Raw genomic sequence first — 16,209 nt, 5'->3', positions numbered from 1 at the left:
TGGTTAAACACTGGAACAGGCTCCCCAGGGAAGCAGGAAAATCACCATCCCTGGAAGTGTTCAAGAAGTGAGTAGACACAGCATTCTCAACGTGATTTACTGGCCATGATGATAATCAATCCAAGGTTGGACTTGATGATCTTGGAAGTATCTTCCAACCTTAAGGATTCTATAATTCAAATTATTAATTACTATAATTCAAATTATTGATTTACTGGCAGTGGGTGATGCTTCCTTACTCAGGTATTCCTGTGTGGTCAACACTCAAAACTAGTGAAATTACCTCACCCTCTTTAAGGTGAACAAAAGACCCTCTGAACTCCCAAGTAGGAATTTGAGGGATGAAATCAATGTATTGAAGATAAGATTTTTACAGGCTGTTCAGAGATGGAATCTTTTGCAAGTACTTCCACACTTCATAAATTATGCACAAAATATTTCTAAAATTTTTACAAACGCAATATTTACATTGTTAAATCCTTCCCCAATTTTTACAAAAATGAATGTGTGACACCTTTGAGAGGATAAAGGTCATCTTACAGCCAACAAGGTAGAAGAGAGTCAGTCATTGCACATCTGCAAAAGAGCTTATCTTAACTAAAGTGTGATACAACAAATGTATTTTTATTCATGGATAGAAATCCGACATATGTAGCAGTATACAGCAGGTATAACATATGGGACAGTCCTACCTATTATCTTTATAAGATTTTCAAGGAAAAGTACATCAGCAGAAATGAAAATGTATGTCCTCTTTTGTATGGGAAGAGTTTTCCCGTTAAGTCTGATAAGTAAGACTTGAAATAAGATCCTAGTATAAAAAAAAAGGTTGAAAGTTCACCCTCTTTGGCCTGTTATTCAGACATCAGCAGTAGCTTTCCATGAATGATGGATTGAGGCACTGTGTTCCTTCCGCTTGATTTCCACTTCCCATCCATTGTCTCTCAATGGATTATCCCATGCACAAAGGCGCCTCATGGAATTCCTCCAGCTACCTCATTGTTTGTCCCTGAACTGAGCAGCCTCTGTTGCCACTTCTTCGAGGAAATTAATTTTCTTTAACTTCAATTTTCTTATTTTTGCTTTCACTTCCTGAGGAGAAAGTGACTTCAGAGTCAGTGACTCACCCCATGGAAGTTCTCTGCCAAGTCTTCTGTAGGTTGAAAATAATTTCTTTCCAATCAGTTCCAAGCAATTAATATTTTTCTGGAGCTGGCATTAGTTCAGGTTATATTTCTTGACATTAACACTGCTACAATCCACTTAGTACTGTTGTATAGAGTAAGACCTATTATGCAATCACTTGGTTTTCATAGCTGCTATTCAGTTCCCTTATTATGTCCTTCAAACTAACTAAATCTATGACAATAAATAAATGGATCTATGACTATAATGAATTTTTTACAATTTCACTTTCTTTTCCCTTTCAATAAACATATTAACAATGAATCTTGATACTCATATTGCCTAATCAATCACTGTATTCTGTGCTTTGCCATAAGAATTATTTCAACATTTTGCTTCCTGTCATAATCAAGCTTCAAAATACAGCATGCTTTCCCCTCCATTGGAAAACAGGACAATAGACGTTCGCAAAAATTTAAGCTGGGATAGTCTGGTGAAAGTTTGTTTGAATCCACTAAAAAAAAAAAAAAAATTTCTTTTTGATTACCGCTATACAGTTGAAGGATGTAACTCAGAAATCTCACAATTAAATATATTGTCCTGTAATAATGTTGAAACCCAAAGTTTATTACAACAGCTATATTATTGTCAGAGACCACAAAAGATAAAATATAGATAATTTTAAAGAGCACTTTGTGGTGCCTTTTTCTGATGAAAAAATATATTAGAAGAACCTAATTTATTCACCTGAGCTTGGCATAATGACTAAGTAATCTAAAGTCAAGCTTGTTTTCTTTTACAAAAATATACCTATCTTCAGCCTTTTCTTAAAAACCTGCTGTGGCTGGGACAATACTTGGATGTTGTTTCTTAGCATTAGAAACAGAAAAGAGCATCATTAGGGCAAATACTGCAGATTAATTATTTTTCTACATGGCAGCTTCAAATCTGCTGTGCTCATCACGGTGGCTGGAGTGAATTTCAGGTACTGTCTCCTCCTCTGGAACCTGCCATGAAAAACAAAGAAGAGCTCAGTTAAGGATACATTGATTTGCTTTTGCCATAAAAGAAGACTAAAACGTGCCGTGAATGTAATTCTATTTGTGTTTAATATACGTCTGTTTATTAACATTGACACAGCCTGACATGAGCCATCAATTCTGGATACTGAGGGATGAACTCAGGGTTTTCTTCATAGAAGAAGGAGTTTAATGTATTGTAAAAAAACTAATAAAATTTCCTTTAACTTCACATTTTATTAACAAGGAATGTATATTATATATTCTTGCCTTGCCTTTTTGGGTTTGTCCTGGCATAAAACAATAAAGTTCAGATTGCCTAAATTAAGAATATGTCATCAGTCTCTGATAAGGAAGAGGATACCTGATACAGTGAGCACGTAAGAGAGAGATAAAGGCAACCACTGTGATATCAATTTGTGTCTCTATTTCTGCTTTTTTTTCAAGGTGAGTCCAATGAAAAAGGCACGATTACCTAAGAAGGCCAAAAATTATCCTGAAGGTGGCCTGGCCTTGATAAATTCACAGCCTGAAGTAGAGCAGGATTTTTGAATTTTGAAGAGGCAGCCTTTCTGACTCATGTGTGCAAACCACAAAGCCCAGGAGAGCAAGGCTGCACTGACTGTACATCCTCCACTATAATGAAAATAAAAGGAGGTTGTGTCTTACCTCCCAATAAGCAGAGTCGTCAAAGCAGTTCTGGTCAGATACTTGTCCCAAGAAGGGGATCTTTAGAATAGCACCTGCAGGAAAACCAGCATCAGAGGTTTAAAAAATGAAGGAAATGACCAAATGAATGTCCCTCAGATGTGCCCTAGACATCCAGCTAAGTTTTCTGACTGATTTCCTCTACAGAAATGCTCAACCATCCTGGGGACATCATGTCAATTATTCTGAGAGGTGATGCAGATTCCTTCATACAAACATAAATAAGAGCATAAATGCTTTCTTTTAATTGACCAGATTTCCGACCAAAATTTTCTGTTTCAGCCTGATTTTCTGTTTGTTTGTCTGGAAGTATTAACAAACACATGGAATTGCGTGACACCTCATTGAGTAGATCTTGATCTCAGACTAGTTTCTGTTCAGAATTTAGAGTGTTTGAATCTGGAGAACAATTCATTCCAGAACATCCCCTTATTATTCCTACAGGTATAAAACTCAGTATCTTTGGAGCATGTCTTCAGTGAGATATATAGAATCACAAAATCATAGAAACATTTAGCTTGGGAAAAACCCCCAAGATCATCAGGTCCAATCCTAGACCAAACACCATCTTTGTCAACCAGAGCCCTGAGTGCCACATCCAGTCACTCCTTGGACACTTCCAGGGATGGGGACTCCACCACGTCCCAGGGAAGCCAGACCACCCTTTCAGTGAAGAAATTCTTCCTGACAAACCTGAACTTAATTTGAAGACAAAAACTTTGGAAAACTATTTTTCCATATTTGAGTTTCTGGCATTGGAATGCGTTATTTCAATTTGGCATTATTCACACAAAATTGTTTATACATTTATGTTCTCCATGGAGAAACATCTAAATTCACAGTGTTTTTAGTCACTGTAAGCATCACACTGACCTGTGAGTGCTCCTCCCACAATTGCAATTGCAAGTGTACTTCCCAGGGCAGCAGCCTGCATGGCAGGAGTAAGCACATGATGATTCCTGAAAAGGGAAGAAAGGTAGAAAGGGTAGAAAACCAAACCATTTCCCATCAAAAAATTGTTACACTTTGAGACTGATGATCAGTTTTACAACTTGTACTTGCTATGTGCTGGACAAGGTGACTGATAGGAAAATATCCTAGAATCTTTATGGTAGGAAAAGATCTCCAAGAACATTGAGTCCAAAAAATCCTGCCATTGCTGAGTATAAGAAGGAACTAATGACTTTAATTTAACTTTGTTTTAGGCTACAGATGTAGTACAAGTTCTTTGAGAAGGTTATTAATGTCTTGTAAGCCATTAGAGAATATTCCCTGTTATCAAAACAACCAGCATTTCATCTTTTTGGTCTTATGAGATAGTGGAAAAAAGCTATTTTGCCTTTTTAAAAAAAAACTCTTACAAATACCAGCAGTGCAATTGTACAGTCATAACAAAGATTTTTCTATGTTTGAATGGTTCAATATGCTGTTTCTTTATGATGTTTTAATTTATTTATTTTTGTTTGAGCTTTCAATCTGTAACAAGCTTGGCATTTAAACAGTGTGTTAAAGGCAGGAGATCAAGAAGAACCCAAATTAAATGAGAGTACAATGCCTGACATCAAATCAATGATGCATTTTTGAAAGAAAATCATATTCCAAACAAGGTAGCACATGATAATAGACCTTTAAAAATCAAAAAACCTCTTTCTCTCTTCTCTCTATAACTCACCTAGTTTCCGTTTTTATCGCAGTTACTACAATGCCAGCAATGCCCCCCACAATTCCAGGTAAACCATGTAAGTTATGAACTCCACAGGTGTCTTGAATTTTCAACTTGGATGCCATCACAGGCTGAAATGAGGGGAAATGGGGAGTTTAGAGTGAGTTTATAGTTTTCCATGATCTCTAGATGGATATGCAAAAGGAAGAGCAGAAGTGCAAGAATGAAATCATTATTAGAAGTCACCATTACCTGGATTTACTGTATCTATCCTTCCTTTGTAGCAAACCAAGGGAGCTCCAGGAAAGCCAAAGAGAAATAAAAAATAGGAGCAGAGCTGGGTCCCCAGTACTTACAGTCAGGAACTGGAACCCAAGGACAGAGACAATTCCAGCAATGACCCCAATAAACATGGCAGAAAAAGGGTGGATTTCCAGGTCAGCACAGGTACCCACTGCTACTCCTCCTGCCAGGGTGGCATTTTGAATGAGAACCTGCAGAGGGGACACAGAGCGAGGCAGAGGTGACACATGAGGAGCAGTGGCTTGTTTTAGGGCTGAGTGCCTCTGAAGGGTCTCTTGCACAGCTGGGCTCAGACAAATAACTGCAGCTGCTGGAAAGGAGTGGGTAAAAACTGAGCTGGATTTTAGGGCAAGGGGATAGAAGCTGGTTTGGTTTTGTCTGTTGTGCAGATGCACTGAGATTTCCAGGGAATGGCTCATTTCCTTCAGACACCTATTTTGGCTGTTGTAATAAGGAAACTCAAGTAGGAACTTCTTTGGAATTAGATTCAAAAGTCCACCTGAACCCTGGACTAATGTCTCTATGGTCCAGCAATTTCTGTGAACGAGAGAGAATCATCATAGAATCATTAAGGCTGGAAGAGACCTTTGAGATTAATAAATCCAACCATCAAACCAGTACAACCACCATGTTCCCAGTCCAGTACACTGCTTTCCAACCCTTTCTGTGAAGAAATTTCTCCTAATATCCAGTCTAAACCTGCCCTGATGCGACTTGAGGCTGTTTCCTCTCATGCTGTCACTTGATATTTGAAGAAGAGACCAAGCCCCACCTGGTTGAACCTTTCTTCCTCAGGGAGTTGTAGAGAGTGAGAAGATCCTCTCTGAGCCTCCTTTTCTCCGGACTGAGTCCCCCCAGCTCCCTCAGCCACTTCTCATCAGACTTTATAGGTTTTACAAGTATAATAGCTCTAATTCTGGCCATAGTATGGGAAAGGCTCCAGATAGCCTGAACAGTTAGATGGACACCAGGAATCTGCCTACTCATCCTTATTGGAGAGGGTTGACTCGATTTAACAAGGGTTATGGTGTGATTCTTACCATACTGAATTTGCCTCTTTTATCCACCAAGCTGGAGAGAGCGAATGTTACGATGGTACAGGCAGCCAAGGAGTAGTAAGTGTTGATAATGGCTGTTACCTGGGCTTCTGCAATGGCAGAGTTAAAACTGGGCCAAAAAAGCCAAAGGAACAGGGTACCTGCATGAATAGAAGTCAAAACAAAGCAAAAGCTATTTAGTCACAAGGGCCAATACAACAGAGTGAGCTACAAGAAATAAGGACAATGATTAATGAGAAACATGGAATAGCCAAAATTCTGGAAGAAATAACAGAATATGCAGAAGCTTTTCTAACACTGGCAGCTGGGATTTTGACACATGGTCTCTTGTAAAATCTTACTGGAAGTCTTTAATGACCCTTGTCATGCCCCACTCACTGTCAGAGCTCACCACCCCTGCAAAACCCCAGGCAGAACAGGAGGCACAGGCAACACAATTCACATGCAAATCCTTTATCATCTATCAATACAACTGAAAGTTTTAGCTGGTGAATTGGTCTATGAACAGTTCTCATGCTCAGATAGATATATGGTTTCTGACATTCAATACCATGACAGGCACAACTCAATCCTTTTGATTATGGACAATTGCTTTGGAAATACTGCTGAAAAGCACAAGATTTAACAGAAAGGAAATCACCACTAATGCACAGTGAAAACACATATTTTATTTGATCTTTCCATCCTTGGAAGCAAGGAAAAACTGTAAAAATATGTGTGCCACTGAAATTACAGTGCATCTATGAGAGTAAAAGGAATTTGCCTCCAGAAGTGTATTTAGGAAAATTAATGTAGCATAGTAATAGGTAATCAGAAAAAAATAGGAATGGGAGAGGGAAGAACAGTTGATCAGCTCTTGGTATTACTTCACTTACCAATCATGGCAAACATGTCTGAGTGATAGGTGGATTCATCATTATCATGTTTGTTTGTCAGACCAGGACGGTACAAGACGAAAGCTGCAGCCAAACCAAAATAAGCTCCAAAAGCATGGATAGTCATCGAAGCTCCAACATCTGTGGCCTGTAACAGGGACCCAAAATAATGCCAGAGATTTTATACAGCATACAGACAAGGGTCTGATGAATGAGAAGTCTGGAGGACTTAATGGTTTAATTCTGTGGTAGAAATCAGAGCCTAGTGTAAGCAAACTGGAAGTATTAAAAAGTGAAAGCATTTGTTGTTAAGAGAATATGATGATTGTTAAATAGTTGTACCTTGAATACTTTGGTAACTAGGTGTTCATTGCATGCAAACATGGGGATCTCCAGGAGAGTCAGGATCAGCATCTGAATGGGACTTGTTTTCCCCAGGAGTGCTCCAAATGAAATCAAAGCAGTTGCTGTACTGAAGTCTGCATTTATCATGCTGAAGTTAAGGAAAAGAAAACAAAAACCCAAGACACAAAAATAAAAGAAAATCAGTTTAAAAGCTGTTTAATATCCAACATGCCATTAAAATCATATCATTAAAATTACAGAGCTTTAAATCTTCAGATACAAAATTATCAAGCTCATCTTTGTGGATAAAAATTAAATCAGACCTTACCAGATGGATTTGTAAGGGTCTTACCAACTAGTAAAGAGTAAGTGTAGAAGGTTTCCTCACGTTTATACCATACATGCGCTTAGCTGGTTGGCATTATGATGAAAAGGCTGATGAGAAGTGTATGAGGATGTGCAGGGATGCCATGGAATCACAGAATCATTTAGATTGGGAAAGGTCTCTAAGACCATTTTTAGTACTGCAAGTCCACCACCAAACCATGTCCCTCAGTGCCACATCTGCAGGTTTTTTAAAACACTTCCAGGGCTGATGACTGCACAGCTTCCTTGGGCAGCCTGTTCCAATGCCTGACCACCCTTTTTGTGAAGAGATTTTTCCTAATATGCAACTAAACCTCCCTTGCTGTGATTTCTTCTTCTCACTTCAGGCCATTTCTTCTTGTCCTGTCACTCATTCCCTGGGAGCAGAGCCTGACTCCCCCCTGGCTGTCCTCTACTGTCAGGGAGCTGTGCAGAGCCAGAAAGTCTCCCCTGAGCCTCCTTTTCTCCAGGCTGAGCCCCTTTCCCAGCTCCCTCAGCTGCTCCTCATCAGATCTGTGCTCCAGACTCTTCTCCAGCTCCTTTGTCCTCTGGACATGCTCCAGACTCTCAATTCCTAGCCCTGACTGCCACCTAGGCTTCAAAGAAGACAGTGTGTCTTTGGTCAGATGGTTTATATAATCCTGGAAGCCTTGCACATCTGTCTGTTCCTGTGCACCATCTTTGCATGAGCTGTCAGGCAGGACCAGTGTTAATATGTTTTGGGGATTGGCAAAGGTAAATAAAAACCAGAAATTTATCAAAAACTTCAAATCAAAAGCACAGAGGGGCACTAACCTGTGGCTCCCTCTAAAGATGTCTGCCTGTGAGCATTAGGGAGCTACTTGTATCATTCCTGCTTTCCTCTCAGTAATCTTTGGATGCTGTTTATTTCAAAATTGTTTACAAGTAGTCTCAGAAAACAGAAATGCAGATGTGGAAAACACTCTGAGACCTTGGTAGAGGCAGGACAGGTGAAAAGGAGGAGCATTAAATGTGCTTAGAGAAGATGCCCATGAGGTCTCTTATTCTGTGATTGGTGTTCAGACCCTGCTGGAAATGGAAATGGAAATGGATGCTTATGGAAATGATTCCTTGAGAAGTAAGAGAAAACCTTGTGAGTGCACAGATGTGCTGCTCCAGCCTTTCTTCTGTGACCCCATGTGTCATGGAAAGACAGATCCTTCCATGCCTGCTGGGTGCAGGATGTGCTGTGCTACTGCTGGGAATTTGCCAGCTTCCACAGCTTCAGACATTCAAAGCAATCTCTCTAAGCACCCACACCTCCCACACATAAGGTAGCACCTCAAATTTCTTCACAAACTTTGGCCCAGTGCACCAGGAGTGGCCCCCTCAGAGGTGAAGGGCAGAAGGATGTGGAGAGGTGCACACTAAGGCTTAATGGAATTTAGGTTAAGTCTGACCCCACAGATGTTGTGGTTTATGGCTTCTCCTGATATCTTTAGAGATAGAAATATCAATTTTTGTGAATTCACATATACCTTTCGATGTTAACAGAAATTTTCCCTCTTTTCATATGCCAAAATCCTTGCATCAGAACTCCCCACTGGAGACCGAAGGCAGCAATTAGCATGTTGAAACCAACACTGCTGAATCCATATTTCTTCAGAAAGGTCATCAGGAAACCAAATCCAACAAATATCATCACATGGACATCCTGAAAGTCTAAAGGGAAAACACATCTATGTAGAGACTCTGAAGAGTGTCTGAGAAGGGTAAAAATCTGGGGACAAAGGCAGCTTGAGTAGAGAAGAGTTCCAAACTCCAGACATGCATGTGATCCATTCTTCCCACTTCATGACCAGTCTACCAGCTGAAAACGGAATGTCTGGAAAATGCGACACCTCATTATTGATTGTATTGATTCCTATATCATTATGGAAAGCCACTGGATCTCTATACTTGCAAATTTACTTGTGTCTGGCACCGTCCTCTCTTTGTGAAGCTACCTGGAACATCATCACAGCTTCATGTCCTCACAGAAAAGTTTTGTTCCTCTTCCAATAAAGGTGGTCAGAGCAAGGGTGTTCTGACTCATTCCAAAATTGTACGTGGGATTTGTTTGGGTGAGTGCTAGGTGTCCCAGTGAAAAGGAATCCTTGGGATCCCTAAAAATTACTGTCTGAGACATTGATCTTTTTTAGATAAAAGACAGAGAAAAGAAAAGTTAATTTTAAGGCAAAGCTTAAATGCTAAAATTAAATAGTTAATCAGCATACCATTAGTCTTCCTTCAAATATTTGGTTATTTTCTGAAATATTAATTTTGTTAAAATATGGTTAGTTCTTTTTCTACTTTTTAAAGTTATTAGTTTTATTTTGGTTTTTTTTATGATTTTAATAGAAACTGAGTCTATCACCACAAAATGGATACTTTATATTTTAAAATATTTTTTTTACTTTTAAGCTTTATGTGATTTAATTGACTCTAAAACAGACAGGTTTGAGTCCTGTAAGTGCAACTTTTTTCTGATTTTATTGTTATTAAGAACCTCCAATATAGAGAGAACATTTAAAAAAAAAATTATTTCATTGTTCTTGCATGCCAATAAGTGTGAAAAACTTTAGCTGGTTAGTGTGACATTTGGCTTGGAAGTTGGAATTCCCATTACTTGAAGTATTCCTCAGTTTGGCATTACCAGGTTTGGCCAAAAGAGGGCCCAGAAGTATAAGAATTTACTGGAGATTCCTAATAAACTCTTACATTTGCAGTGTCATATTCCAGCCTTGCCCTAGCCCTGAAATAGCAGTAAGAGTCTTTACTTTGCATTTAAGAAACAGCATCATTGGTTGGCTTGGGATTAGATGATGAACTTTAAGGTCCCTTCCAACCCAGGCCATTCTGTGATTCAATAGAAATGCAGGTAGTTCACAAACACCTCCAACCCTTTTGCTTCCTCTTCAGGCTGGGGATTTTAAAGCTGTCATTTATTCACACAAATGGTTTAAAGTTCTGGTTAAAACCAGGTTAATTCATGGGTGTTGAGGATAAATTCCTTCTAGTTTAGACTGTACCTTGAACTTTAATTATCTTTTATGCATGATTTTAAAGAGTCGATCTGGAGTGACTTTAAATGGTGAAGAAAACAGATGATTTGAACTGAACTGTTTCAGTAACTAGTTGTGTTTGACAAAGCATAGCACTTCTGTGAGAGAGGAAAATGAAGACTGGGAAAAACACTCCAGCAGATCCTGGACAAAGCCATTACACAGAATTCTGCAAGGCTGGCCAAGTCCAGCATATTACCTCCACTGCAAGGTGGTCAGTCTCAACACAAAGATGCTTGTGACATACTCCAGAACTGATCTTGCTTGGCCTAGAGTTGTAAACCATAGAATCCTGAACAAGAGGGATGCATAAGTTTTCCTAAGCCATGAGTCATGGATGCTCACAGGACAATGCAAACAGGATGCCAATACAAGAGAAATCCTTTTATAGTGCTTGAAGAAGCATCCCACCCCCTTGTTCTCCCATTCCAGTGGCACAACATGCCTGAAATTGTCCATCCAATTTGCCATGCCTGTACTTGTATACACCAGAATTAGATACAATGCAAAGCTGTGCTTAGGGAATGATCTCAGCTTAGCCCTCCTTACCTGAGTGCAGAGCTATGCTGATCCTCCACTATTATTTTTAGTTTTCTTCTGTCCAAAACCACTGAAACAGCTTGAATTCATGGTTCTGAGGTGTCTAAGTCATACAAAATCAGGCCTTGCACTGCAGTCCTGAGAATATAAATTACCTCCTGGATGAAAGAACTAAATCTCTGAGATACAGATGGGTTAACATCCTAAGGCATAGCACGGGAAGCAGTTTGAACCCATCATTTTAGGGACTCAGGAGAAGTCCTGGCTCAAGATATTTCTTAATACACCTGTACAACCATAGCATTAAATTTCTGCCAAGTCCTCAGGCAAACTACACTTTTGTTTCCACTTTGTACAGGTAAATTTGAGAGTAAGGGGTCCTAAAATTGAAAATATAGGTATTGTGAAAATCTGCTTTTTCCCCATTCTTCATTGGGAATGACCTCTGTGAGGCCACCATCTAAAAATTCAACATGACATCAGTGGTGTTTGCTTGGTTTATGTCTCAACTGGTAATCTGAACAGCCTGGCCAAAAGAAATATATGTTCTTCTCTCCTAAAACACTATTTCCACCTTAGAGTCGTCCCTTATCCATGCTATTCCTAAAGGCATGCCTGGCAGGAGGTCAAGGGGCCAGTTTGCAGGAGCCCAAACCATTCCAGAAGGCTGCTGACATGTCAATAGCGTGTGCAGCCAAGGGACAAGTGTGCAGGAATAACACAGTCATACACTGCCTGTGCAGGGAGGCATAGGAGAGAGCAGGAAATTCCTCACACAATTTTTAGACACTGATATTAATGAAGAAATAAGCATAGGTGATCTCTAACTGGGTAGGTTACATTTGAAGATCCATACTGTAGTGTTAGTACAATTACCTGTGCTGTCAAATTATTCATTTGGGTTTGGGCATAACTTTTGCCTAGGCCAACAATCTCCTCCTGGGTGACAGAGGACCGAAAGTAATTCCCAATACATTGTCTAGACAAGGTCACCTAATTTAGGAAATTGGATAGCTCAATACAATTGGGATGGTTTAATATGACACCAGCTAAGACAGCTGCATTTGTTCAGCCTGGAGAAGAGAAGGCTCTGAGGAGACCTTACAGCACCTTCTAGTACTTAAAGGGAGCTTATAAAAAAGTGGGAGAGTGACTTCTTGAATGGGCAGATAAAGATAGGGCAAGAGGGAACAGTTTTAAATTAAAAGAGGAAAGATTTTTATTGGGTATTAGGAAGAAATTCTTCTCTGTGAGGGTGGGGAGGCCCTGGCACAGGTTGCCCAGAGAAGCTGTGGCTGTCCCATCCTTGGAAGTGTCCAATGCCGGGTTGGATGGGGCTTGGAGCGACCTGGGCTAGTGGAAGGTGTCCCTGCCCACGGCAGGGGGTTGGAATGAGAGTGTCTTTAAGGTCCCTTCCAACCCGAACTTTCCTTTGGCTCTATGAACATCATTGACATGGCCAAACTAAGTCATGGAGAGCGGGCTCTGGAACAGCCCAAGGTACCATATCTCAGGGATACTGCCACATCCCAGTGGAGCTAACCTAAATGTGAATAATTAGCCCCGGATGTCCATCAGAAGACTTGCATCTGGAGCTGAATAATGCCCTCATTTTCTGTTCTCTGACCCAGACAATTCTCTCTGTGAGAATACACAGCACACGATCACTCCAACCTGATTTCACATGCCCTGTAACAGCCACTGAAAGGACAGGATGAGAGAAAAAGAGAGCTCAAAATTACGTTCAAAATTACACAGGTGCTACCTGCAGGCAGGGAGTTCTGTACTCTGTGATCCTCATCAAGCACATTTCAATCAGGGCTACAAGTCATTGAGGCCTCAGAGCCAAAAAACAGAACAACAAACCTTCAATACTGCCAGGAAAACACAGTTTGCAGCTCTGCAAACTTTGTTTTCTGTTAATTCACAATAGTCATATCTTTGCATGAGAGAAGTGAGCAACTGCTTCTCAGGCCAAGAGCTTTTTCTGATCTTCACCAAGTATTTGCAGAGCAACAAATCAACAGAAACATTTCTAGGCTAAACTATTACTGCCTAATGGAGCCACTGCTTTGGAAGATGGCAGGGTGTTTATCCACCTTGTCACCAAAACTATGGCCCTTTTTGGAGCCCAGGTTCCACAAACATTTTATAGCAATGATGCATATGCAGCTCAATTTCCATGTTCTCATAAGACACCTTTCCCAAGCCTGGGTGGTAGTAATGAAGCATTCTATTCATTTTAGTTATTTAATACATTGATCAGGATAGAAAGTCTGGCAAGAAACACCCCCATCTGTCTCTGGAAAATGCTGGACTCTTTAGAAGCAATACACAATTCTCCAAGTCTTAACCTGCTGTGCAAACACCAGAACTATTTCTCAGGCTCTTCTCTCAAAGAAAAGTAAACTTCTCTGCAGTGAGGTGCTTGCAGAATTTTGCATCTGCTCAATTTGGATTTGTCTTTGAAGCCTGCTGCTTTCACACCGAAGAAAAATGTGCTTGCCCGAAAACACAACTTTCTTTTCCAGCTTTATCAGTAGGTCTCATAAGTTATTCAGAAATCTTGCTTAGGAACAGTTTAAAGAAATTTCAGCTTCTATAAATCTTAGACAGAAATACTTACGTGGGTATAAATTTGTAGAAGAATTTGAGTCATAATCCACAAATATCCCAAACAAAACAATGACAATCACTTCCAGAAGAAGCGCCAGGATCGAGAACTTGAACCTCATGTTGGTGTCAAAGTCTGGAGGCATTGCTGGAGAGCAGGTGGCTGTGAGAGCTTGATAATGGGTGTTTGCCCTCAAAGGAGCTGGCTGATTCTGTGGATCTGGGTGATATAGTAAAAAAAAAAAAAAAAAAGGAACAGAGACGTGAACACACCGTCCCACCCACTGTGGGAGGGAAAATGTATGGGTCAATATAGTGATTTCGATTTCCCAGGGTACCTCCGTGTCTGAAATACTGGCTTGCATCTGTTTGGTTTTTTTTTTCCAGTTTGTGATACAAACCAGCTTGTTCAGCCACAGACGTACTCCTCACTGCCTGTATGTATTTTAAAAAGGAAATAGCCTTTAAGAAAATCTCACAGAGACTGGTTTGCTGCACATAGTAAGGAGCAGTGACTTTCAATTGTGTTGCCTGTAGTCAATAATATTTTCAAGTTGTAGCTCTTCTTCCAAAAAGTAAATAATTTTGCATTTCATATAAAACATGGAAAATCACCTCTCTTTGTATAGGCTGTGATAAACAAAGAGAATCTCTTTCAACAGCCTGAAGACATATTTATTTATTTTACAGTGAAGTTGTCATTCTCAGAGCACAAGTTCTCATTGTAAACTTTTATTTAAAAAGGAAATTATTGTACTTATTTAAATGCAAAATGGATATTCATAGTTCTTAAAAAGGATAGTTGCGATTACTAAAAAGAGGAATTTGAAGAGAGCAACTCCATTTTTCATGTTTAATGACTGCTTTTTTTTAACATTCTCCTTAGCACAGACAATGGAAATGGGTCAGAGACCAAATCTATTACATGGTTTAAAAAACTTAGTTTGTAGACTTTCTCACAAATGGAGGAGAAAATTAAATTTCACATAGTTTACTGTTGGATGATCTCTTGGTCTTGAAAGTCTAATTGCTTCTCGAATATAAAGGTAGAGTCAGACTAGTATTCAAACTAAGTTCAAAGTTCTTATAGCTTTTTCTGCCTGAAAATGAGTATGTGCATTTGGAAGGGAAACCAAAGTATTTAGCAAGAAATACTTGTCTATCTTGTCTATCACATAATCAAGCCTGCAAGTGGCTAAGATAAAATAAGCGCATATGTGTTTTTTCCTTCATAGCAACTGTATTTCATCTGAGCTGCTCAAAGAGAGGAAACAGAGCTTTGTTAAAAAGCTATCACTCATCCTTACTGCACCACAGGATAGGACACACAGCCAGATTTGATTGTGAGGACCTGTGAGCTCCTACATTTGCTCAGGAGATGATTAAAAAAGGACAAACTCATGAGCAAAGTTATTTTTACTCATAGCTCAGCCCCGAATATCCTGTGCATTCATAGCATAAAGTTTTTCCTAGTGAAGATCTCACGTGGCATACATGCAATCCTTATTGCACATTGAGATGCTTTAGGAGTGCAGGAAAAGTTCCTTGCTGAAATCTTACCAGGAGAAGAGCTTTTTAAAATAGTGTTTAGAATTTAAAATGGGTCAAGTCCATTCAATAAGGACTTTTTCTGAGGTTATTATTTTATGTCTTAAATCTCATGTGTGTACACACACACAGAGGCACACAATCTATATTGGAAGAGTATTTATCCACGTCTTTTTCCTTTTCTCTTGGCCAGGAAGAATAACTCAGCTATTTTCCAGTGAGGTGAACTAATGCCCAGCAGCCACAGAATTGCCCCTAGACATGTACAGGTGATTTACACACAAATAGGGATACTGAAGATATTATATTCCAATATTTATGCACTCTAATATTTGTTCTTCTAAATAAATGAAACATTTTTCTCTCACCACTAACAAGGCTGAATCTGTCACAAATTATCTTCAGATATTGCCAAATTTAGGTGAAAAGGACTGACAACACAAACTGTCTGGAAGAAGATGCTTTATCCAAGGGGTGGAGCTGGACTTTTTGGGAAAACCCAGTTTGGCCTGACTTACTGCCTCAGTTTCTGCTTGCTGAGGTGGGCTTTGGCCTGTGTCATATTTGGGTCTGGGCATTGCTTCAGGAAATGACAGATGCTTTGGATATTCTCCTCAAGGCTTTTCAAGGGAAGAATTGTGAATATCCCTACCCTGGGTATGCACACACCCATCACACCATCTGGGGAGAGTACAGAATGTCTGTCCTGTTAAATCGTGAAAACAAAGTCTGGAAAAGAAATAGAAACTTCCAAGAGCAATTGTTTTCATGTTAAAGCAAGTTACCTAAAACACCTGGCTAAATAGACCAAGTGAATGAAAGTGCCCTTTTTGGTCATGTTTGTTGGCTGACACAGGTTCAAATCAGGTTCAGGATGTCTCCTAGAAGAGGCTGATGTTATTTAGGACTCTGAACTCAGTTCACTGAAGTCTGAGCTACAAGGATTCCTCAGTCAAAGTGGATTTACAAAGCATGACTTGG

General features: G+C 39.6%; 1 protein-coding gene across 1 annotated transcript; it reads right to left on the bottom strand.

The window, feature by feature from the left end:
• Positions 1 to 1,621: 1,621 nt before the first annotated feature.
• On the bottom strand, positions 1,622 to 13,905 carry RHAG (Rh associated glycoprotein). Its single transcript, XM_038133295.1, has 10 exons — positions 13,694 to 13,905; positions 8,962 to 9,145; positions 7,094 to 7,244; positions 6,752 to 6,899; positions 5,859 to 6,016; positions 4,872 to 5,009; positions 4,525 to 4,646; positions 3,726 to 3,811; positions 2,814 to 2,887; positions 1,622 to 2,132 (listed from the first exon to the last, which is right to left on the bottom strand). Exons 1-10 carry the CDS (start codon positions 13,824 to 13,826, stop codon positions 2,055 to 2,057), a joined length of 1,272 nt encoding a protein of 423 aa, XP_037989223.1. The 5' UTR covers positions 13,827 to 13,905; the 3' UTR covers positions 1,622 to 2,054.
• Positions 13,906 to 16,209: the final 2,304 nt, after the last annotated feature.

The sequence above is a fragment of the Motacilla alba genome, chromosome 3, assembly GCF_015832195.1.
Source record: "Motacilla alba alba isolate MOTALB_02 chromosome 3, Motacilla_alba_V1.0_pri, whole genome shotgun sequence".
Lineage (NCBI taxonomy): Eukaryota > Metazoa > Chordata > Aves > Passeriformes > Motacillidae > Motacilla > Motacilla alba.
The sequence above is the reverse complement of the archived record's forward strand: the minus strand, read 5'-3'. Positions and strand labels throughout refer to the sequence as shown.